At 55.1% G+C, this 24,356-nt stretch overlaps 1 protein-coding gene across 2 annotated transcripts in view; it reads left to right on the forward strand.

Moving 5' to 3' along the window:
- The window catches only part of LRP5 (LDL receptor related protein 5), a 114,566-nt gene that overhangs the window by 29,229 nt on the left and 60,981 nt on the right, over positions 1-24,356 (forward strand). For both annotated transcript variants that reach the window (XM_081240605.1, XM_081240606.1), the window contains exons 2-5: positions 1,510-1,906; positions 7,889-8,086; positions 12,759-12,955; positions 13,924-14,055. In XM_081240605.1, coding sequence (XP_081096731.1) covers positions 1,510-1,906; positions 7,889-8,086; positions 12,759-12,955; positions 13,924-14,055 — 924 coding nt within the window. The remainder of the gene's footprint in view (positions 1-1,509; positions 1,907-7,888; positions 8,087-12,758; positions 12,956-13,923; positions 14,056-24,356) is intronic.

Genomic DNA, 24,356 nt, shown 5'->3' on the forward strand with positions numbered 1-24,356 from the left:
TCTGTTTGCAGCAGCTTTTCTGCCTCGGTCCACGGGCCTCCAGATCCCACACGACTCTTCCTGCGAAGGCCCTCTGCCTCTGGTCTATACGATTTTTCCTCCTCTGAAGGGCTGGACCCTCCCTGATCCTAGGGATCATCCCCTTGCCCACCGTCCTCCGACCGGCCAGCCTCTGACCCTCGGGTGGCACCCGACTGCCGGCAGTGCCTCTGGTGGTGTGTGTCACTGCCACTCTGCTCTCTGGAACCTCTGGCTGGCAGTGGGAACCCAGACCCTTCTGGGCACCCCACCCTTTCCCTTCTCACCTGTCACAGGGCAGAGGTGACTCACTGTCTTGAAATTAGGATGCTAGGGGCCGGGTGGGCAGGATGAAATGTATTTATAGAGCAGCTGCTGTGTGCTGGCCCTGGGCAGGGCAGGGCATTCTTAGACGGGCAGATAAGCCGTCCTGGAGTGCAGGGTCCACTGGGACCCTCAGCATATTGTAGCAGCTGGGAAAACAGGGAAACTTCCATTTTTAATTTAGAAAACCTTTTTACTGAAGTGTGTATACACAGAAAAGTGATGCCTTTTTTTTTTTTTTTTTTTTTTTGGTGGGGGGTACATGGGCCTCTCACCGCTGCGGCCTCTCCCACTGCGGAGCACAGGCTCCGGACGCGCAGGCCCAGCAGCCATGGCCCACGGGCCCAGCCGCTCCGCAGCACGCGGGATCTTCCCAGACCGGGGCACAAACCCGCGCCCCCTGCAAAAGTGATGCCTTTTTACAAACTAAATACACCTGTGCAACCAGCACACGATGCCTGTTCCAGAGTGTGGCACCTCTGGTGTGCTGTTGAACTTTGTTCCTCTCGAAGCCTTATCTTACCCTTCTGTAAAATGGGTGAACTGTCACCCACAGCCCAGGCCTGTGTGCCGAGAGCCCAGGGGGCTCAGAGAGGAGCCTGCCCAATTCTGTGTGCTGTGTGTGACCTTCAAAGAGCCATCAGCCTGTGAGGAGGCGCACTCTTTATTATCCGTCTGTACCTGCTTGGGGCAGGGAGGGGTGAGATTAGGGACAGATGTTCTTTGGTGGCCATCTCCTCCTTGCAAGAGGTCAGGATGCCCAGCTCAGATGTAGTTGTTACGTCCCGGTGTTTGATCTTTGCCGTGTCCCTGCTGCCACAAAGAACTGTAGACGTGACATAATGATGGTGGTGGTGGGAGTGGTGGAGCCCCGGAGATGGTCCTGACCTCGAACCCTCCGCGCGTCCTCCTGCCCTGCAGAGGAGGGGCCTGGGTGGGACACACGGTGATTTCAGGAACTGCAGCGCTGTCTGCTGCGTTGAAAGAGCCTCTGAATGGGTGGCTGGGCCCGCCCAGGTGCCTTCCCGGCAGTGGCTGGGGATGGAAGGAAGGAGCCGGGAGCCTCGGGCACGGGCCGGGCAGGGTCCGGGCACCTAGCCCCCCGTCCTGGGCTGTGCGGCCCGCGGCTCAGCCTGCGGTCCTCACGGTTTGCTTCTGCCCCCACAGCCTCGCCGCTCCTCCTGTTTGCCAACCGCCGGGACGTACGGCTGGTGGACGCCGGCGGAGTCAAGTTGGAGTCCACCATTGTGGTCAGCGGCCTGGAGGATGCGGCCGCGGTGGATTTCCAGTTCTCCAAGGGAGCCGTGTACTGGACGGATGTGAGCGAGGAGGCCATCAAGCAGACCTACCTGAACCAGACAGGGGCTGCCGTGCAGACCGTGGTCATCTCCGGCCTGGTGTCGCCTGATGGCCTGGCCTGCGACTGGGTCGGCAAGAAGCTGTACTGGACGGACTCGGAGACCAATCGCATCGAGGTGGCCAATCTCAATGGGACGTCCCGGAAGGTCCTCTTCTGGCAGGACCTGGACCAGCCGCGGGCCATCGCCTTGGACCCCGCTCACGGGTAAACCCAGTGCCTCTCCTCCCTGGTGTGAGCGGGTGGGGTCGTGATTTCCCTCTTGAACTTACTTGAGCCCACGTACCTTTTTTAGAGAAAATGCGGCAGTCTTAAAATGAGTTCGCTTTCAGAATTTGTTGTTGTTGAGAACGATTTCCCCTTGATACCCTGTAGTGTTTTTTTTTTTTTTTAAACTCGCTGCCTCTGAGGCAACTGATGTTCTTGGCTGTGGATTCGAATCGTTAAACGTCTCAGATGTGTGTGTGTGATGGTGTCCGAGGAGGTGCGAGCGCTCTGACAGGTAGAACTCACACCTTTCACTTCCTTTATGACTGCATCAGCTGAAAACGGGTGGAAAAAGTGAAACTCCTTGTCCAGAAGTGGAACTTGCTGCAGATGGTTTCTCTTGTGTCTTCTGGAAGCCCTCTGCTTCCCCCTGCCTCCCAGTCTGGCTGAGCTCACGTGACCTACGAAGGCTCAGGGCCCAGCCATGAGTTCCAGGTGGGGTTTTGTGAGTGGCGGCAAAGCTAAGAACATGTGCAGAGTTGAAGGCTGGGATGGAGAGATTGTGGGGAGATGACCGAGCTGCCTAGCCAGGCCAGGCTCATTGCAGACTTTCATGAGCGGAAGCTGTTTGTTTGGTCATCCCTCAGCCCTCTATTCCCTCTTCCTGCCACCTGGGAAGGCCACACTCTTAGCCAGGCTGCATCAAGCCAGGCACCTGCCTCCTGGCCGTGCTCGACCCACTGCTGTGTCTGCCCACTTCTCTGCTGTTCGTGTGTCAGAAATGGCTGTTGGGCATCTGGAACAGAAACACCATAGGACTCTGGGTTCTGGTCCTGATGCCCCTGACTTGCTGTTGCCCCTGGCAGTGCCCTCCCCTGCCCTGGAGGGGTGGTGACACTGGCTGCACTGCCTGCAGCCCAGGATGGAAGGGCCTCTCAGCCCACCTTGATGCTTGGTTGGGAAGTGCTCAGTTGGGGGGTGCTTGGTACTTGGTTGAGAAGTGCTTAGTTGGGAGATGCTTAGTACTTAGTTGGGAAGTGCTCAGTTGGGAGGTGTTTTGATGCTTGGTTGGGAAGTGCTCAGTGAGGAGGTGCTTGGTACTTGGTTGGGAAGTGCTCAGTTGGGAGGTGCTTGGTGCTTGGGAGGTGCTCAGTTGGGAGGTGCTTGGTGCTTGGTTGGGAGGTACTCAGTTGGGAGTGCTTGGTGCTTGACACTCGGTTGGGAGGTGCTTGATGCTTGGTTGGGAAGTGCTCAGTTTGGAGGTGCTTGGTACTTAGTTGGGAGGCACTCAGTTGGGAGGTGCTTGATGCTTGGTTGGGAAGTGCTCAGTGAGGAGGTGCTTGGTGCTTGGTTGGGAGGTGCTCAGTTGGGAGTGCTTGGTGCTTGACACAGTTGGGAGGTGCTTGATGCTTGGTTGGGAAGTGCTCAATTGGGAGGTGCTTGGTGCTTGGTTGGCGGGTGCTCAGTTGGGAGGTGCTTGGTGCTTGGTTGGGAGGTGCTCAGTTGGGAGGTGCTTGGTGCTTGGGTGGGGGGTGCTCGTTGGGAGGTACTTATTGCTTGGTTGGGAGGTGCTCAGTTGGGAGGTGCTTGGTACTTGGTTGGGAGGCAGTCAGTTGGGAGGTGCTTGGTGCTTGGTTGGGAGGTGCTTGTTGCTTGGTTGAGAGGTGCTCAGTTGGGAGGTGCTTGGTACTTAGTTGGGAAGTGCTCAGTTGGGAGGTGCTTGCTGCTTGGTTGGGAGGTGCTCAGTTGGGAGTGCTTGGTGTTTGATGCTCGGTTGGGAAGTGCTTGATGCTCGGTTGGGAAGTGCTCAGTTGGGAGGTGCTTGGTACTTGATTGGGAACAGTCGTCTTCACGCTCACACCCAGGCTAGCTTTGCCTGTAGCATCCCTAGGAGTTGGTCCGTCTCTGGCTCTGTCTTTTCTTATTAAATGTTTGAAATCTTCTCTGATCTTGCCTCTGAATTCTTCCCCCAGATCCTGCTGGGATCATACCCCTGCCCCTGAGGCAGAGTTGACTTTGGTGTTGATGCCCTGGGCAGGATATCTGAGGCCCCAGCCTCTCCCCCGCGTCTCCCGCCGCCCCAGTGATGTGTCTGATGCGTGATGGAGCAAAGCGGTGGTGCCAGGTGTCCCACTCACCAGATCGAATGACAGTGATAACGCTGGACTCTGGTCCCAGCTTCATCTGTGGTGTGGTCGAGGTTAGCAGTGTCCGCTCCGTCCCCTTAGACGCTGTTGCCCAGGAGGGCAGGACTCCAGGCCAGTGCACAGGGACCATGGGCAGCAGCCCACTCTGCCAAATACTGGCCCGGCGGTGGTCCTTGCCATGAGTTTGAGCTGAGTCCTGGGGGTAGGACTGCTGTCCTGAGAGTGGGGGTAGTGGGCTTCATTCTCTGTCCTGGCCACAGACTCGCGTCTGCAGGGAGCAGCACTGCCTCCTCCCGGCCCTGTTGGAATCTCTGCTGTCTCCGTGAGTCCTCTTGTGATGCAGCCTTTCTGCCTCACAACTAGGGTCCCTCCTCAGATGAGGGGATACTGCCCCTGATGCGTCATCAGGAAGGAGGGTTCTCGGTCTGAACGTCCACCTCAGGGTGCACATGACCAAGAGCCCCATAGCCAGGAGGACCCACAGACCCCAGGGCCTGGACTTGGTCGGGTTCAGCAGCACGGGTGGCAAAGGGCAGGTGTCCCGGCAAGGCTGGGGAGGCACCTCCGCTCCCAGCACTGGCTGCCCACTTGGGTGGCAGAGCGGGCTCCAGGGAGGACTCTCTGGCCCTGAGGACCCGGGGCCGGGAAGACATCAGCCCAGCGCTGGGGGGTGGCCCAGGCCTGTCCCAGCCCACGAGGGGCTGCTGTGGCTCCTGGGTCTCGAGTTAAAGCCCGGCTGAAACCCAACGCCCTCTTTAAAATGCAAAATGGCCCTTCCCTAAAATAACACACAACCACAACCGCAGCCAGCCTCTGCCCTCTGTGCCGAGACCAGGCTGCAGGGCTTTGCTTCAGGAGTTGATTTTCCTCCGTGGAGCTTGGCTGGGCCTGAGGCAGCGTTGAAGGCTCTGAACGAGCACATCCACGCCAGCTGGGCTCTGGGAACAGGGTGGCTTGCAAATTCCCCATTTAAGGAAACCAGCCAGGCCTCTGTTATGAAACCCGGGGGAAAGAATTTGAATTATGCTCCTCGCGGAGGTCTTGAGCCTGCACATTTTCCGGCCTTTCCCGTTGGCCACCAAGAAGCGTTCAGGGAGCATGTGAGTGGATGGCTCTGAGACTGATTCTCCTGATACCTTCTCGGCAGACGGCGGGAGGGCTGGGCTCTTTCCAGGCTGCTGGGGGTGGGAAAAGCACAGGGAGAGAAAGGTGCCTGCACCAGGCCGGCGGGAGCCTTTGCTGAGCTGGCCGATGGCACCTGCGAGCCTCGGGTGCCCGGAGCCTCGGGTGCCCGGAGGTCACCACCACCCCAGGCGGGGGGGTGGGTCAGTCAGCGGCCAGACTCTGACCTCAACCGGAGAACCGTGTTACGCTCCCAGAGCTTGTGACCTGGGGCAGCGCAGCCTTCCGGAGCCTCGGTTTTCTCACCTGTCCAATGGGCATAGTCCCTGCGTCACTTCTTCAGCGGAGAGGAGAGTGGAGAGCTTGTTGGAGAGGTGTTCTGAGTTCTCTGTCCCCATGGGGGCTGGAGAGCAGGGGAGTTTGGTGACAATGGCGGGGTGTGGTTGGCCCCTCGCCGCACGTGAAGCCCCCAGGAGCTCATTATCATCATCTGTCATAACCCGTCTAGCAGGTGGCAACAGTGCCAGCTCCGAAGTGACACCCCTCTGGGACGGCCGCATGGCCCCATGAATGGGGGTGGCCCTCGGAGCTCCCATCTCGGGGGAGTGGCAGCTTGTGTGCGTGTCATTTTCTCTCTCCTGCTGGACAGAGACCCCCACCAAAGGGCAAGGCTGGGCCTGTTCTCCCCATGTGCCTGATGACTTTGCTGGTCCCTGGTGGACGGCAGCTCAGGCTTTACCGCTGAAGATGTGGAGGCTGAGAGCAGGAGTGGAGAGGGAGTGCGGGGAGGGGACTTGATCGGTAATAGAAGCAGCTTGAAGGGAAGCAAGCCTATGGGCCCAAGGAACTAGGACGTCTGAGAAGTGACCTGTTCTCACTCCCACCATGTCCCACGGCCCCGCCTCTCCCCATCTGGGCTTGGGCTCTCTTTCCTGGCAGGCCCTCCCACGATGGCACAGGTGGCTCCCAGGAGCCCCCTGCCCTCCCCTTGCAGGCTGACTCCCATCTGCCTGTCTCTAAAGCAGCCACTAAGGCTGAGGGTAATGGGGTTTGTTGATTGCTCAGGACTGATCTGTGCCCACTCCAGGAGGGGGTGTGGGAGCAGACACACCACCTGGAGAGTTTCATGGACCTCGAGTGGAGGGGGGGATCCTCAAAGGGAAATCCAGGCACTGTCCCCCTTCTCTGTGGAGAGACAGTAGTGGACAAAGTAAAGTGAAACATGTCTGCCACCCCTTGTGCCCCGTGGCTTGTCCACCGCCGACTGGGCCAGAAACCCAAGGGACTCATGTCTTCAAGGCTGGTGCGGTTCCCTCTGCTCTCCACTGAAGAGCCATGCTGAGAGGGCGCCCTGCCTGGACATCTGGGCACTGGTGGGGTTTGAACCCATCAGCCCAGATGCCTGCATATTATCTCTGCTCCTGGGAAGGGACATCAAATAAGGAAGCCTCTAAGGAGGCGGAGGTTTCTGGCTGGAAACTCTAAGAACATGGTTAAGCAGAGCTGAATCACCCACAACCCACCCAGAATAACTGGTATGTTTCAGTGTATACCTCACCTACGCATTGTTGTTTTTAACAGACTTCATTTTTTTTTTTTTTTTTTTTTGCGGTACGCGGGCCTCCCACCGCCGCGGCCCCTCCCACCGCAGAGCGCAGGCTCCGGTCGCGTAGGCCCAGCGGCCACAGCCCATGGGCCCAGCCGCTCCGCAGCACGTGGGACCCTCCTGGACCGGGGCACGAACCCGTGTCCCCTGCATCGGCAGGCAGACTCTCAACCACTGCGCCACCAGGGAAGCCCCAGACTTCATTTTTTAAAAGCAGTTTTAGGCTCACAGAAAAATTGAGAGCAAGTTACAGAGAGTCTTTTGACAAAGATTTAATGTCACGTATCCATGGTTGTATTATCCTACAGAATCGTTTTGCTACCCTACGAATCCTCTGTGCTCCATCAGTGCATCCCTCCCCAGTCCCCGGCAGCCCCTGATCTTTTTCTGTCTCCATAGTTTTACTTTCAACAGTGTCGTATGCGGGAACCATAGAATGTGTAGCCTTTTCACGTTGGCTTCTTTCACTTAGTAACATGCATTTAATGTTCCTCCGTGTCTTTTCATGGCTTAATAGCTCATTTCTTCTTAGCACTGAATAATATTCCATTTTACATATTTTAATTGCCTTTTAGAAGTTCATTTACAGCGTTTTCATAGTAGCAAAAAATCAGAAGCAACGCAAACGTTCCATGTGGAATCACTTAAATAATTTACCGTACTATATAGCCATTAAAAGAACAAGGAAGATTTCGATTAGTAAGAAGAGGATACCTGGAATATGTTGCTAAATGAGAACAAGTGGAAACAAGTATATTTGATTATGCAACTTTGATTAAAAATTAATATATTACAGGGAATTCCCTGGCAGTCCAGTGGTTAGGATTCTGTGCTTTCACTGCCGAGGGCCTGGGTTCAATCCTTGGTTGGGGAACTAATAAGATCCTGCAAGCAATGCGGCCAAAAAAGAAAAAAAAGAAAAAATTAATATATTACTGACTGCTTAGAAAGCAAATTGGAAGTAATGATACCCTCGGCCCTAAACGTTGGGCGAGACTTCAAGGCAAATTCACTGTCTCTGTTTCATACGCTTGCATTCATATAGACAGAAAACAAAAACAAAGCAAAAACGAGCTTTTCTCATCGTGCTTCTGTCCTCCTTGTTAGGTACATGTACTGGACAGACTGGGGAGAGATACCCCGGATCGAACGGGCAGGGATGGATGGCAGCACCCGGAAGGTTATCGTGGACTCGGACATTTACTGGCCCAACGGCCTGACCATCGACCTGGAGGAGCAGAAGCTGTACTGGGCGGATGCCAAGCTCAGCTTCATCCACCGCGCCAACCTGGACGGCTCCTTCCGGTAAGTTCCACCCGGCTCTGGGCCCCCACCTTCCCCACAGGGTCCTGGCCAGTCCCAGCTGGGCGTTGGCTGATCCTTCTCAACTCAGGCCAGTGGTCTTACACCTGAAACCCTGGGGGCCTGAGGCCTGCAGGCCTTTTCAGAGCTGAGATCCATAACAGTGCACACACCATGTCTGACATCCCACCCAAGCAGGGTCTGGGGTGGCATCTGCATCTATTTTATAGCAAAATGTAGAATGCTCATTCTAAGTGGGATTGAAAAGGCTATAAAGAGCCCTACATCCAAAGCAGTTTCATGGCTCCTCAGAGTGTGAACATTGAATTAACGTAGGATCCAGCAATTCTGCTCCTAGGTTTATGGCCCCAAAGAATTGAAAATTGGTATCGAAATAAATACTTGTACACAAATATCCATCGCAGGAGCATCCACAATAGCTAAAAGGTAGAAACAACTGAAATGTCCACCAACAGATGAGTGACGGATGGATAAGCAAGATTGTGGCATATCTGTACAGTGGAGTGGTGCTCAGCCATAACAAGGAGTGAAGCACGGGTGGATGCCACACCATGGATGGGCCTTGAAAACATGCTGCTAAGTGAAAGAAGCCGGACACCAAAGGCCACATATCGTGTGACTTCATTGATGTGAAAAGTCCAGAACAGGCGAATCCTTAGGGACAGAGGGCAGACTGCTGTTTCCAGGGATTGTGGGGGGAGGGGAGATGAGGAGTACCTGCTTGGTATGTTCAGGGTTTTCCAGTGGGGATGGAAATGTTTGGGAAATAGCTGGTGGTGATGGTTGCACATTGTGAATGTGCTACGCAGCCCTGAATTATTCACTTTGAAATGGTTAATTTGGTGATATGTGAATTTCACCTCAAGACATTTTTTGTATGTTTGGTTTTTTTTTCTTTTAAATTTATTTATTTAATTAATTTATTTTTGGCTGCGTTGGGTCTTCGTTGCTGCGCACGGGCTTTCTCTAGTTGTGGTGAGTGGGGGCTGCTCTTCGTTGTGGTGTGCAGGCTTCTTATTGCGGTGACTTCTCGTTGCAGAGCACGGGTTCTAGGCATGTGGGCTTCAGTAGTTGTGGCAGGCGGGCTCAGCAGTTGTGGCTCACAGGCTCTAGAGCACAGGCTCAGTAGTTGTGGCGCATGGGCTTAGCTGCTTCGTGGCATGTGGGATCTTCCAGGACCAGGGCTCGAACCCATGTCCTCTGCATTGGCAGGTGGATGCTTAACCACTGCACCACCAGGGAGGTCTGTTTTTGGTTTTTGATTGCGATATAATTGGCGTTATAACATTGTATTCATTTTAGGTGTATGACATTGTGATTTGTTGTGATTTGTTATACGTGTATATTGCAAAATAATGACCACAATAAGTTTAGTTAATATCCATCACTATACAGAGTTACATTTTTTTCTCCTTGTGATGAGAACTTTTAAGATCCACTCTCTTGGCAGCTTTTTTTTTTTTTTTTTTGTGGTATGCGGGCCTCTCACTGTTGTGGCCTCTCCCGTTGCGGAACACAGGCTCCGGACGCACAGGCTCAGCGGCCATGGCTCACGGGCCCAGCCGCTCCGTGGCATGTGGGATCTTCCCGGACCGGGGCACGAACCTGTGTCCCCTGCATCGGCAGACGGACTCTCAACCACTGCGCCACCAGGGAAGCCCTCTTGGCAACTTTTAAATATACAGTACAATATTGTTAACTATAGTCACCATGCTGTATGTTACATCCCCAGGACTTACTTATCTTATTACTGGAAATTGGCACCTTTTGATCCCCTGTACCCATTTCGCCCACCCCCCTCCCCTGGAACCAGGGGTTCTCTGTATCTCTGAGTTCTGTTCTCTGTTCTCTGTATCTATGAGTCTGGGTGTTATATATTTTTTTATTGAGTTATAATTAACATAAAATATTATATTAGTTTCAAGTGTAAAACATAGTGATTCAATTATGAAATAGTCACAATGAGAACAGTTAACCATCCATCACCAAGCAAAGTTATTATAGTATTATTGGCTATATTCCCTATGTGTACATTACATACATCCCCATGACTTTTTTTTTTTTTTAAGATTTGATTTTTTTAAAAAATTTATTTATTTTTGGCTGCATTGGGTCTTTGTTGCTGCGTGCAGGCTTTCTCTAGTTGCGGTGAGCGGGGGCTACTCTTCGTTGCGGTGCACGGGCTTCTCATTGTGGTGGCTTCTCTTGTTGCGGAGCATGGGCTCTAGGCGCGTGGGCTTCAGTAGTTGTGGCACATGGGCTCAGTAGTTGTGGTTCGTGGGCTCTAGAGCGCAGGCTCAGTAGTTGTGGTGCACGGGCTTAGTTGCTCCACGGCATATGGGATCTTCCCAGACCAGGGCTTGAACCCATGTCCCCTGCATTGGCAGGTGGATTCTTAACTACTGAGCCACCAGGGAAGTCCCCCATGACTTATTTATCTTGTAGCTGGAAGTTTGTACCTCTGATCTCCTTCATCTGTTCATCTGTTCCCCTACCCGCCCCTCTGGCAAACACCTGTTGGTTCTCTGTATCTATGAATCTGTTTCTCTTTTTTTTTTTAGATTTCACATATAAGTGAAATAATATGGTATTTGTTTTTCTCTGTCTGAGCTTTTTCACTTAGCATAATACTCTCCAGGTCCATTCATGTTGCCACAAATGACAAGATTTCATTCTTTGTTATGGCTGAGTAGTATTCCATTGTGTGTGTGTGTGTGTAAATACATATATATATATGTACACACACACACACATGCACACACACCGTCTTTTCTTTATCCATTCATTTCATCTCTCGACAGACACTTAGGTTACTTCCATACCTTGGCCATTGTAAATAATGCTGCAGTGAACACAGGGGTACATATATCTTTTCAAATTTGTGTTTTCATTTTCTTTGGGAAAATACCCAGATGTGGGATTTCTGGATCATATGGTAGTTCTATTTTTAGTTTTTTTTTTTTTTTTTTTTTTGCGGTATGTGGGCCTCTCACTGTTGTGGCCTCTCCCGTTGCGGAGCACAGGCTCCAGACGTGCAGGCTCAGCAGCCATGGCTCACGGGCCCAGCCGCTCCGTGGCATGTGGGATCTTCCCGGACCGGGGCATGAACCTGTGTCCCCTGCATCGGCAGGCAGACTCTCAACCACTGCACCACCAGGGAAGCCCTATTTTTAGTTTTTTAAGGAACCTCCATGCTGTTCTCAATAGTGGCTGCACCAATTTACATTCCCACAAACAGTGCACGAGGGTTCCCTTTTCTCCACATCGTTGCCAACATTTATCGTTTCTTGTCTTTTTGGTAATAGCTATTCTGTTCTTCCTCTTCTATGTTTTGGAATAATTTGAGAAGGATAGGTATTAACTCTTCTTTAAATGTTTGTTAGAATTCACCTATGAAGCCATCTGGACCTGGACTTCTGTTTTGGGGAAGTTTTTTTATTCCTGATTCAATTTCATTACTAATTATCGGTCTATTCAGATTTTCTTCACGATTCAGTCTTGGAAGATTGTGTGGTTCTAGGAATTTATCCATTTCGTCTAGCTTGTCTAATTTGTTGGTATATAATTGTTCATAGTATTCTCTTATGATTCTTTTTAGTCAATAAATCTTTTTAAAAAGTGACATGAAGAAAACAGGGAAGAGGCAATGTCAGGTCAGGATGGGAAAGAGCAGGAGTGTATGATTTTTGGTTGTTCAGTGATACCTTTTGAGTGTGACTCCCTCCTCAGTGCTGTACCGGGGACTGAGGACATGGTGGTGACCACCCATCCACAGCGTCCACCTCAGGAAGCCTATAGTGGGGCGTGGGTCATTAAACCAGATAATCGCATACTACCAGCTGTGTGAATTACGATTCTATTACCGTTGTCCATGATCTCATTAAAAACAAGTTCTCGGGGCTTCCCTGGTGGCGCAGTGGTTGAGAGTCTGCCTGCCGATGCAGGGGACACAGGTTCGTGCCCCGGTCCGGGAAGATCCCACATGCCGCGGAGCGGCTGGGCCCATGAGCCATGGCTGCTGAGCCTGTGCGTCCGGAGCCTGTGCTCTGCAATGGGAGAGGCCACAACAGTGAGAGGCCCACATACTGCAAACAAACAAACAAAAAACAAAAGCAAGTTCTCATTTGCTGGGTGTTATAAATACACAGATGAGAATAGCTTTTTTTTTTTAACGCTGATACAAGTTTAATTTGCTTTGATGATATAAATTATTGACATCATAGGAATGAGCAAGTATCAATACCTTTGGTCCGATTTGTGTTATGTTGTTAAAGCATCAGGGCAGAACAGGTATGCTTCTTATCAGCTTGTTGTCACCAGGTGTGGCTTCCTCCCTGACCTTTTCTTCCTTCTTTCTTCTCTGTGAGGCACTTTGGCAACAGCCCCCCTTCTGGAAACGGGTTAGACAGGGAGCAGCTGGGTATGCAGGGCCCCCCACCTCACTGTCAGGGGTGGCAGGAGGCTGGCTGGGTCTGGAAGGTGCCCTGTGCACCCTGGCAGAGGGTTCCTAGGATGCCCTGGCCTGGTCTCACACTGCTCCATCACTGCTCCTGTTGTCCTGTGATGGGTCAGCAGTGACAATGGAAGGCTTTCAAAATGGGGAGCACGATGGGGACCCCCTGACGGCTCCTCCACCTGCCTCCCCCCGCCACAGGCAGAAGGTCGTGGAGGGCAGTCTGACGCACCCTTTTGCCCTGACGCTGTCTGGAGACACTCTGTACTGGACAGACTGGCAGACCCGCTCCATCCACGCCTGTAACAAGAGGACTGGAGACAAGAGGAAGGAGATCCTTAGCGCTCTCTACTCGCCCATGGATATCCAAGTGCTCAGCCCAGAGCGGCAGCCTTACTGTAAGTCGGGGCCAGGCTGGGGGTGGGGCAGGCTGGTAGAGGCCCCTCTGCAGAGCTGGTGTCGGGGTTGCTTCGGGCAGGGCCCTGCCCCAGCGGTCCTCGGGGGTGGCAGAGGGATTCCCAAGGAAGGTTGCCCTGTTTTCAAGGCCCAGTGGAAGTTACGTGTTTATTCATGAAAAAATCTGCTCCAAGTCAAAGTTCTCAGCCTGGGGTCCCCATGGGGTCGTGGCAGGGGTCCCTGATGGTGAAAAGCTCCTGTGACAGGCAGCCAGCAAGCAGGGCCAGGGCCTTGGGCTCACCCGCTCCCACGAGGACCACCACCTGTTCTTACAGGGCCACCACTGGTTCCCATGGGGACCACGGAGGGGGGCGGATTCTGGCCACCGTGCTGTTGAAGGTTCCAACTTTGTACTTCAGAATGGGCTCCCAGGGGTGGGGCTCCCTGGAGTTGTTTTCTGGGGAGAACATCGTGGTCCTTACACGCAGGTGGGTTTAATGCTTTACATTTCATGGGTACCACCCTCTACCCTGTCCTGGGCAGAGTGAGATGCCAGGAGTATTTGTCAGTTCATTTGCACGTTGGTTGTGCAAGGGCTTGGGAGAATGAAAAGCACTGTCATCAGCTACCAGAGGCTCGGCCCAGTGGCCAGGTGTGGCCACCAAGCTTCTGTGCGTAGCCCGTGGGGTCCAGGCATGTCACAGATATAAGACGGGCCTCTGCTCCTGGACCCCCCCGACCCAGGGCCTCACCTTACCACGCAGGCAGGTCCTGGGATCCTGCCAGGGAGGGCTGGGGACAGCCTCCGCAGAGGAGGTGTCCTTCGAGGGGCCGTGACGAAGGCGGGGTTCCTTGTGGTAGGAGATCGGGAAGAGGGGGCAGGGCGGGGAGGATGCCCACACCAGGAGTGGTGGGCGTGGGTGTCTAGGGCCCCTTCCAGAACCTTCTGCCGCCTGCCCCGTTTCCCCAGACCACACGCGATGTGAGGAGAACAACGGCGGCTGTTCTCACCTGTGCCTACTGTCCCCGAGGGAGCCCTTCTACGCGTGCGCCTGCCCCACTGGTGTGCAGCTTCAGGACAACGGCCAGACGTGCAAGGCAGGTGAGCCAGGGAGCGGCTGGCGGGAGGGGCGGCCACCAGCCTGGGTGCCCCACGATCTGCTTTCCTTGGGGAGGGGTTCACGCAGTCCGGGCTCTGAACGCTGGCAGCCGAGCAGCCGGGATGCAGGTCAGGTCTGGGCTCTGCCGCCTGATGGGCGAACGACCTCGGAACGCAGGTTCCCGTCTGTAAGACGAGGTCATACCAGATGGGCAGAGACCCCAAGTAACAAGCGCACTGCCGGCATGCGCAATCGCACCCTAAAAGCTGGCTGTCTTTAGCTATTACATCAAAACTGTGTTTATTGTAACAATAGCAACGGTGTTAGCGAGTGTGAGACAGCACGTTCCCAGCAGACACGTCCTCCTCTCCTCCCGCCCCTTCCAGGTGTTCCCACCGCTCTAGTACCTCGGGCCCTCCTGGGAGCTCACGTCTTTGCTTTTCTGCTTTTTCATGAACGTTGATATGGAATTTATAATTCATTTTTTAAAAAAATATTTATTTTGGGCTTTGTTGGGTCTTAGTTGCGGCACGTGGGATCTTTGTTGTGGCATGTGGGATCTTTCGTTGCGGCGCGTGGGCTTCACTTTAGTTGAGACCTGCGGGCTCCAGAGCACGTGGGCTCCGTAGTCGCAACGTGTGGGCTTCGTTGCCCTGCGGCATGTGGGATCTTAGTTCCCCGACCAGCGATCGAACCTGCGTCCCCTCCATTGGAAGGCGGATTCCTAACCACTGGACCACCAGGGAAGTCCCTGTAATTCATTTTTATCCTTGCATCCCATTCTCATGGAATCTTTGTGCTGTAATAACCCTACCGCCTACCCCCTACCCCCGTACCCCGGCATGCCGTGGAAACTTAGGTTGTGAACACATCCTTAATGGGAGTTTTCTTTGGATGCACCAAGTTCAGTTGATCTCCTGCCCCCCCCCACACACAAGTGATTTTCTTTGCTATAGGTATTTTTCCACCTCTTTACTCTCCCCTTTGGTTTTCGGGCACTTGCTGCTTCAAAGACTCGTGCTATTTTTATTTTTATTTATTTATTTATTTTTTTGCGGTACGCGGGCCTCTCACTGTTGTGGCCTCTCCCGTTGCTGAGCACAGGCTCTGGACACGCAGGCTCAGCAGCCATGGCTCACGGGCCCAGCCGCTCCGCAGCACGTGGGATCCTCCCGGACCGGGGCACGAACCCGTGTCCCCTGCATCGGCAGGCGGACTCTCAACCACTGCGCCACCAGGGAAGCCCCTTGTGCTATTTTTAAAGAAGTGTCGCCCTTCTCCATGGCACTGCCTGGGGGCCTTTACTACCAGGAGTGGGGTTCAGGATGTGCTCTCCCAGAAATGATAAGCATCCAGGATACAGCCTGTCCCTGGGGACATCCAGGGCCCAGCACAGCCCAGCAGGGGGGGCTGGCTACCTGAGATGGACGGCCAGAGAAGGTCCTTCCCAGGAGGCACCATTTAAGTTGAGGCTTAGAGGATTAGGAGGGAGAAGGAACAGTGAGATGGAAGAGCCTGTGGGCTGCTCTGAGGCAGGAACCAGTTGGTATCAGGACTGACCTCACAGGTGTCTCATCTGTGCAGTCACACGGGGCCTCGAGTTCAGAAGGGCCCCGTGCTTGGTTTCATGCTCTGTTGTTGACTTGAAATGCTTAATAATTTTTGAACAAGGGGTTCTGCATTTTCATTTTGCAGTGGTTCTTGCATATTATGGAGCCAGTTCTGCTTGTGTGTATTGGAGAAACTAAGGGAAATCTGGAGATAGTCTAAATATTTCCATGTATCTAACTCTGCTGTTTTGTCCATGTGTGTCTATACATTTCACCTGACATTATTGCAGGAGCATCTGCAATGACAAGAGGTATGTATGCTTCAAAAACCTGCGGTTTAGTGCCTGAAGAATGTTTTATCAAGCGGGCGTACCTTTGAACCATGTTTCCCTTGTCGGACATTTCTGTTCTATGTGTGTTTTTGCAATGTCCGAGTCCTGCTGCCATGAGAGTGCTGGCTTGGGGCCTGGCCCTGGAGCTAGAAGGATCTGGATCCGGTGTCTGTTGCTGACATCGATGGGCGCTGTCTGCCCGAGCCCTGTGTTGGATCGATTGGTGATGTCTTCTCTGGGAGAGGGAGGGGGATGCAGGCATGGTTGCCATCTCTGCCCACTCCGGGTGTCTGGAGCCAGGCTGCATGTGGACATTTGGGGAAGGAATAGGGATGGACACAACCCCCCAGAAAGGTGGGTCATGCAGTAATACCTGCCCCGACGGGAGACCTTGTGCAGCCGCTTCTGTTAAGGGGCCCAGGAGTGGGGTGTGGGCAAAAATAAGGTGTGAACCCTCATAGAAGCCCAGAGTCATGGTCCAGTGAAGTTGCACAGCTGGAGAAGCCTGGAGTTCCAGAAGTGACTTGCCCAGGCTACCCTGGAGTACAGAGAGCTATTGATCATCTGGCATGGATGGTGCCTGGTGCCTCCCTTCCTTATCTGTGAGATGAGGGTGGGTGTCACGGACCAGCCCCTGCCAGGGAAGCTGTGGAGGACCCAGTGCATTAACAGGAGTTGAAAGTGCCTACAAGGTGCCCTGTGGGTAGTGGGTACACAGTATACGGCAGCCATGCCCACCATTCACACCACTGGCAGCTCATCAGGCCCAAGGGGCTAGGTTTACCTCTATTGTCCAGGGGTCCTGCCACTCCCGGGGGAGGCCCCATTTCTTTTCCAACCAGAAGAAGCTGAGGCTGTAGCCTCCTTTCGGGTTCCCAGCATCCCAGTAGCTGGAGCCTCTGAGCTCTGGGGACCACTGCCCAGGGTTGAGCCCTTTGAGAGGATTTTGTTCCCTCTGCAGGCATTAACTGCGGGGCGAGGAGGCCTGGGGTGGAGGGCTTCCTAGAGGAGGGGCCGGAAGCTCTGCAGTGGGTGCTGATACCGACACCTACGGTGGGTGGTGGTGGGGGAAACGGGGGGATTAGCAGCAAAGCCTGTCCTTCCTGTCGGAAGCTGGTTCCCAGCCTCCTTCAGGAGGACGGCCAGCCTGCAGACTCCCTGGGATTCAGCTCTGCGGCCACCTTCCCTGGTCTTACCAGAACTGTTTTCCCGCCGCCCGAGCTGTGAAGGACACTTTTACAAATAACCCAGTTGGAGAATGCCAAGCGCGCGGAAGAAAAAACGTTTTTGTTGTCATTCCGAGGGGCTCCCGCTTGGATGGGAGTCTGCACAGAGGCAGGCGGGGGCTGTCTTTACACTTAGCCTGCATCCTCCTGCTTTTGCTCCAGATGCCCTGTCTAGGGTGTTACGTCAGAGGGAGGGAAGAGCTCACAGAGGGACAAAAGCCATGGGACAGGAGTCTTGCTTTGCATGAGAATGTGACTGCTGGGGTCCTGGTTTTTATAAGACTGGTTCCCACCCCACTTGCTTCCCACTAATGCACTGGTTAGTTCCGGGGGTCAATGGCGGCTTCTGTACCTTCTGCCCTGGACCTGTTTGAAGTTAAAGGGGTCCGGGGCAGCTGGGGTGGGAAAGGGTAAACAATTTTCTAAATGTTTTCGTTGAAGTCGAGAAGAAACCCAGAAGCTTCTCAGAGCATTTCAAGGGTCTGCCCCCAAGATGGCTTTCTGGAAACTCGCGGTGGTTCTCAAACATCTCTCCGTATTCTTCAACTGGGCATGAGTGAGAAAGGGGTTCTGTCCCCGAGGGCCTTTCTGTCTGTTTGGGCAACAGAGCGAGTCAGAGACGGTTCTGTGAGTGAGGGCCTAACGGGGCCTCGGGCCTCCGATGTCACCAAAAATGACGGCTCCATGGCAAACTGGGGGCTTTAGGACACGGATCTCTCACCCTCCAGTTTCTATTCCTTGCCACAAAACATCATGTTAAAGGACCATGTTTGATTGAAAGGCCCAGTCCTATCACCTGAGCACGGTGGCTGCTTTCCTTTTCTCAGGCGGCCTTCGGAGCTGCCAACGTCCTTTGGTGATGTAGTTTTGCATCCTGGTGGACATAAATTACATGTGGAATGTGGGGTTTGAGTGCGGACGACGTGCAGGGTATCAGTTGTGAACACTGCCTGGAGACAGTGGCTGGTAGGTAACACGAGGGTAATATAGGAAGAAAACGAGACACTAAATCCTATTGAATGTCACCAGCAGAGCTCTGAGGACCTGGTGCAGGCCCCTCGCCGGCCGGAAGGGAGCAGTGCCCATGGAGGGCCGCCAGGGTCTTCTGAGGCCCGGTGTGTCCGGTGGGAGGATGGAATTCCGGGGCTGGCCGAGGAGGCCCTGGGATCACTTGGGGATCTCTTCTTGGCTTTGGAATTGGTGAGGTCCAGTGTGCTGGGGGGGTGAAGAGCTGAGGCCACACAGTGAGGGCTCAGGAACTGGCCCTGGGCTAGAGGAAAGGCCTTTGGGAAAGACAGAAATGGACAAAGCCTGCGCAGGTGTGACTCCCATCCAGAATGGGATGTGTCAGAGGCAGCATTCACCAGATATAACATGGCTTTGGTCTGCAGTTGAGAGCCTGCTAGAGATTTTTGGGGTGGCGAGGAAATTCTGTCTCAGGCAAACCCAGAATTTAGAGTGATTTTCAATCATGTGATGGCTTTCTATGTCCAGTCTTCCTTTTATGATACCTGAACTCACGTCCCGGCTGTGTGATCTTGGGAAATTGACTCAGCCTGTCTGTGCTTCTCTCTCTCCTCAGATGTAAAAAGGGATGATCGTAGTACCCGATTCACGGGGTTGTTGAGAGGAAGGCCTGGATGCCCAACAAATATGAGCTGTGCTTGAATTTGAACTTGAACTAGGAGCCAGGCAGGCAAGATGGCAGGAGAGCAGTTCTTCCCTGGACATTCGGAACCAGAAGTGAACGTGGAGGCCAGCTGGTGCCGAGAGGAGCTGGGAGGGGGCGTGGGGTTTGGGGAGCCCTCCTCACACAGCCGGTGAGGGCGCCAGGCCTGTGGCTCTCCTTTCTGTGGGATGAAGGCCGGCTTTGGGCTGGAGGGATTCTGGGTTGGGGGGGCAGGGGCCTGGCTGTGTTGGAATTGCTCGGCTCCTTATGTCACATCCAGGTTCCCCGGCCCCAGCAAATCAGAGTCTCCACGACAAGGGATAGGGCATGGGAAGTGGAGAGCTGCCTCTGCACTGGACACGAGCCCCAGGCAGCTGCTGGGCAGTGGGTCGGGAGCCACCCGCATAGCCGGAAACATCTCAAGGTTTGAAGCCAGGGCGTGACTTGCGGATTCCTGGGGCTCTCATCCCAGGCGTCTGACCTTTTATGCTTCATGGAGCTGAATAGGAGGAAGTTTTTGTGACATGTGTGAATCCCATCTTTTCCTGATTTTGAGCAAATGAGAGCCAGCCCTGTGTAGGGGTCATTGCCTTCCCCAAGGAAGGAACTGAGATGGGGTGATGCTCGGACCCCAGCGAATGGGGGCCTGCGACATCCCAGGGACGTGTAGGGTCCCCCGAGAAGCAGAGGATGCAGTGGGGGCGGAATTGCTCGCTGCTGGGCGCCAGCAGAGCGGGGAGTCCGTCAGCCCTCTGAGCTGCAGTTTCCTCGCCTGTGACCTGGGGAGATCAGAGGACCTCCCCCTGCTCCGGGTGTGCGGGGGGTGGAGGTGGGACACTCAGGATGGGAGACTCGGGACTCCCTGCCCTTGGCCCGAGGGGCGTCTCATGTCCCACGGCCCTGCGAGTTGGGTAACACCCACTGGCTCTGGGGTGCCGTGTCTCAGGTTCCCAGGGAGGGTCCTGTAGGTTCTGAGACTGGGAAGGATGTCACAGCAAGTGGCCCCTCCTCAGCTCTGGCTCTGCTGGGGGCTGGGTGAGACCTGGGGGGCCGAGTGACTCTTGTCCCCCAGGCGCGAGCGGGCCAGGAGCCCGTCCTGGGCCAGGCCGTGAGCCCGCGTGTCCTCCACCCTGAGGCACCGGCCTCCCCGCACCCTCCCTCGCAGCTGCACAGACGGAGGTGCCCAGCTGGCTTTGGTTTTCCCCATGTTTTTCCAATTATGTGGAATGGGCTAAAAACAGCAGCAGCGGGGCCTTCTTTGGGAGTTGCCACCACGTCCGAGGGATACTCCTGCTGCCCTCAGGGGCTGGACCTCTGTGGGACCTGCCCTGCTGTTTTGACTTTTGTCCCTGTGTGTTCCTCATGCCCGGAGGCTTCTGGGCCGTGCACGCCCCTCCTCCGGGCCTGAGCAACCTGGGCGAGTGACCCGTGGGCCCGTGTCCAGGGCGTGTGGCTTCACCGCTTGGGGGTGGCCAGGCTGTGCTGGGGCGTCATTCTCTACCCCCGCCCCGGCCTTTCCAGATGAGGCTGCCGTCGGGGCAGGGCGGGAATTGGGGGCTTGGTGATTTACAGTCCGCCCGCCGCACCTTGCCAAGAAGTTTTAACAGATGTTCTCGGGGACAGGAAACAAAAAGACGGCGGGGATGTGGCTGGCAGAGGCAGCGGCAGGAACAGAGGCGTCCACTGTCGGGTCTGACGGGCAGGCTGACAACTGGGCCCCTCACATCCATCCGTCTGTCCGGGAGGATTAGCCGAGGCTCAGGGCCGAGGAATAAGGGGTGCGTTTGTTCCCAGTCTGGCTGTCTTGTCACTTATCAGGGAAGTAGGTCGAAGGGAAAAGAAAAGAGGCCCTTGTGGCTGAGGCCGCTGCCGCCCGGGCTGTGATTGGCGTCGACTCTGCAAACAGAAGGCAGCTGCTGTTCTCAGCCATGGACCGTGAATTTTTAATAGCAAGAAAATCAGATTGCACAGTCCCAGGAAATTGTGTAACAAGCCCAAGCACTAACTTTTTTTTTTTTAAGAAATTGAGGTATAACTTGCAGACAATAAAGTGCACAGATTCTAAGTGTACACTTTGATGAGCTTTGACAGTTGGATACATCAGCATAACCACCACCCCACGACAGATACAGAATGTTTCCACCACCCAGAAAATTCCCTGGTGCCCTTGGCAGCTCCCCCCGCCCCGTAACCCCCCCACAGAGGCAGCCGCTGTCCTGACTTCTATCACCGCGGATTAGTTTTGCCTGTTCCGGAATGTCATAGAAATGGAGCCACACAGCATGTGTTCTTTTGTGTCTGAGTCTGAAGACTAACTTTTAAACCTAATAAAAGAGGAGAGGGGATCATGTCATATTCTTAGAAAGAGAAAAGTGTCATCGTGGGGCTGGGGCCCGAGGCAGACGGCGCCTCCCGCGTGTGTCAGCTGTGCGGATGCCCATGTCCACTGGCCGCAGAGTTAGACTGCGGTCACCCCCCTCCCCTACTAGCCCCGTCCCTCCTAGCCTGTCCGATGTGCCCCTTGCTTCTGCAGCTGAGCCCGGCTCCAACCTGGCCCTAGACTGACCCCGTAGCTGAGACGGCTCCCCTCAGCGTTGGAGACAAGCTCTGGGCTCTCAGGGTCCAGCCCCTGGTAGACCCCCCCAGCTCCCAGGCTGCGCTTCCTGTGCCCCTCGTGCTCTCTCTGGCTTTGGTGACAGCTGCAGATTCCCTGTCTGGGTACCACTGACTGTGCCCTTGTGCCTGGGACAACTCTCCAATTCCATGTGCCCTGGGGCGGTGACCAGAGGCCCCGGGTGTGCTGGGCTGACCCCTGGGGCTGCTGGCTTGTCATTAGAGGGAGAACAGGAGGCTCTTTTTCACCCTCTGGCTTGTCTCCAGACCACCTTCTGAGCACCTGCCTTTCTGCCTTTGCCTGTGCTGTGCCCACGGCCTGCAGCACCTTCCCTTTGGCTCCTTCAGGCCTCCATTCAGACGCTGCCAGCCCCCCGGGAGGTGTGTCAGGCTCTGTTCCCACCTCCACAAGGAGGGAGGGATGCTGGCTTCCCGTGGGCCTCGCCAGGCCCAGGAAGAGTGCTGGGAAGTCAGTTAGCTGCCTTCAGGAGCTTTGGCTGTGCAAGAGCTGAGGTTCTTTGGTCGTCCTGGGACCGGGAACGACTCTGGCGACTGTGCCAATAGGGGCCTCCCCATGTCCCTTCCCAGCCACCCCCAGGAACAGGCTGGGGTGGGAGTCGAGACATCCGAGTCTGTCCCGGATCCTGCAGCATGTGGCTGTGACCCCGATGAAATGCAGGGTTTTCGTGCCTCGTCGACCTGGGAGTTATCGGACAAGATCATGTCTCTGAAAGTGCCTTATAAACTGTCAAGTGCAGGGCACTTGAGTTGAGTTCAACCGTGTAAACCACTGATGCCTGACCGCCTTTGAGCTAGAGAGGCGGCATTTTCATATGACTCAGCCCACTCTGTGATTTTGGCCTCCACTGCTGGGCAGGGTGGGCAAGCCCAGTAATAACGTCTCTGTGCTCATTGGTGCCTCCTGGGGGCTGGGGGGGCGGGGAGGGTGGCGCTGTGTGAGGGAGGGTCTGTGGCTAGCCTGCTTCATAGCCAAGGACAGGCAGAGCTTGCTCAAGGCCATGGAGGAAGGGACAGAGATGGGACCCGAACCCGGGCAGCCTGGCTCAGGGTCCGCCCCAGCCCCTGTCCTGCACCTCCTGGGCCCCGGGGGCGTCCACATGTGGTGCACCAAGGTTGTCTGTGGGACACCTCTGGTCCGCCCTCCGTGTGGACCAGCAAGGCCCCCTGTGTGGGCTTTTTAAAGAACTGAGCCACCTGCCTGAAGAGGTGGGACGCAGACTTCCTCACGCAATTCACCAGCTGTCTGACAGCCCTCAGCCCGCACTCCTGCCTTTCAGGGGACTGGGCTGCCCACTCCTAATTTGCCCACCCGACCACACTTTGTTCAAACGTGTCTCTCTCTCTCCCCACCCTCCATGGGTACCTGGGTGTGTGTTCAGTGCTGCTGGGAGGGGACATGCTCTGGGGCGGTGGCCTTGAGCTCCGGGGCTCACCCGCTTTGCCATGGGACCTCCCAGCCTCGCTGGGGGCCTTATCCACACCCGGATCCTACCTGTGAGCAGACAGGCCAGCTTACTTGCTCAGGGTCGCTCAGTGAGGCAATGGGGCTGGCCTCTGGGGGTCACAGGGCTGGCGCTGACCTGGCTGCTGTCTGGCCGCCCCTGGACGCAGGGCAGGCGTGACGCCGTGCACACAGCCCCAGCTCCAGGCTGGGGTGCCTGCCTGGCTGGTGATTCCCAGGGGCTGCAGCCTCCCCACCGAGTGCTGGCCTGGAGGCCGGGGGTGGGCCGTGCTGGGGGACAGCTGCTTGGGCCTCGGGTTTCCAGCGGAGCCAGTGCCCAGCCTGGCCACTTCCTCTGCGCCTTGTGACCCTGCGGCCGCTCGGCGCGGTTTCCTGGGCCTGGGTGCCAGCTTGTGGTCTCAGTGTTTGTCCAACCACTTACCCCCGGGGGGCAGTGGAGAAAATCAATTGCTAAAATAGAAAAATAAGCCAGCCGCCTGCCGGCTGTGAAGCTGTTTATGGCCTTAGAAACTGCAGCCTGGAGGGCGGCCTATGCTGGGCCTGGCTCTGCCCTTGTGGCAGGAGGAACCTTCTGGGGTTGGTGTGGCCTTGGGGGGACCTTGGGGCGTGAGCCTCCGTGTGGGGAGGGCTGGTCCTTCCCTCGGGGGGCCGTGACCTTGGACCTGCAGTTGGTTCAGCGGGGGATGGAGGTGATGTCCACTCTGCCCGCTGGGTTGGAGGGTGGGGAGGTCAAGGGCCCTGCCTCTCTCATCCGCGTTAATTTGGTCAGTCCGTTGCCTGGGATGCGCTGTTATTTTGCCCTTTTCGTGAAAAATCCCTTTCCCCACGTTGGGGCTTGGAAGGGCTTAACTGTGAGGCCCTTTCAGGTAGGTTCCCACACTGGGCGAGCGCCAGCCGTGTCCTCCTGGGCTGTCTGGGGGGCTGTGGGTGCTTCTGCCCCATGCTTTCCTTCTCCTGTTGTTCTACCCCCCCAAAGAGCTCAGAACCTGGAGGTCGAATATATCCCCCCCGCCCCCCCAACCCCAGCCTGTGGCAATTTAATGGAGGACTAGAGCGCATCCCCCCTCCACCGCCACAGGTGGCCTAGTGAGAAAGAACCGGTGGGTCCCCGGAGTCCAGACCCACCTCCCCACCTAGACCGTGCCATCCTCTTAAGGACGAATGCGTGCACCCCTCTTTTAAAGCCTTGTTTTTTTCTTGTTACAAAGTAACATTTGTGTTCACTGTAGGAAGGAAAACATCCCCCCAAATACTGGAGAAAATAAGAAACACCCTTAATTTTGCCACCCAAAGATAGCCGCTGTTCACGTTTTGAGGTGTTTCCTGTCCTTTCTCCATGCACACATTCACAGCTCTTTTTGCGTGATTTGTTTGTATTGTATATGCAGCATCACGGCTGGCTTTCCCGCGGATCACGTCACGAGCTTTTC

The sequence above is a fragment of the Mesoplodon bidens genome (genome assembly GCF_964165515.1).
Source record: "Mesoplodon bidens genome assembly, chromosome: 7".
Classification (NCBI taxonomy): Eukaryota; Metazoa; Chordata; class Mammalia; order Artiodactyla; family Ziphiidae; genus Mesoplodon; species Mesoplodon bidens.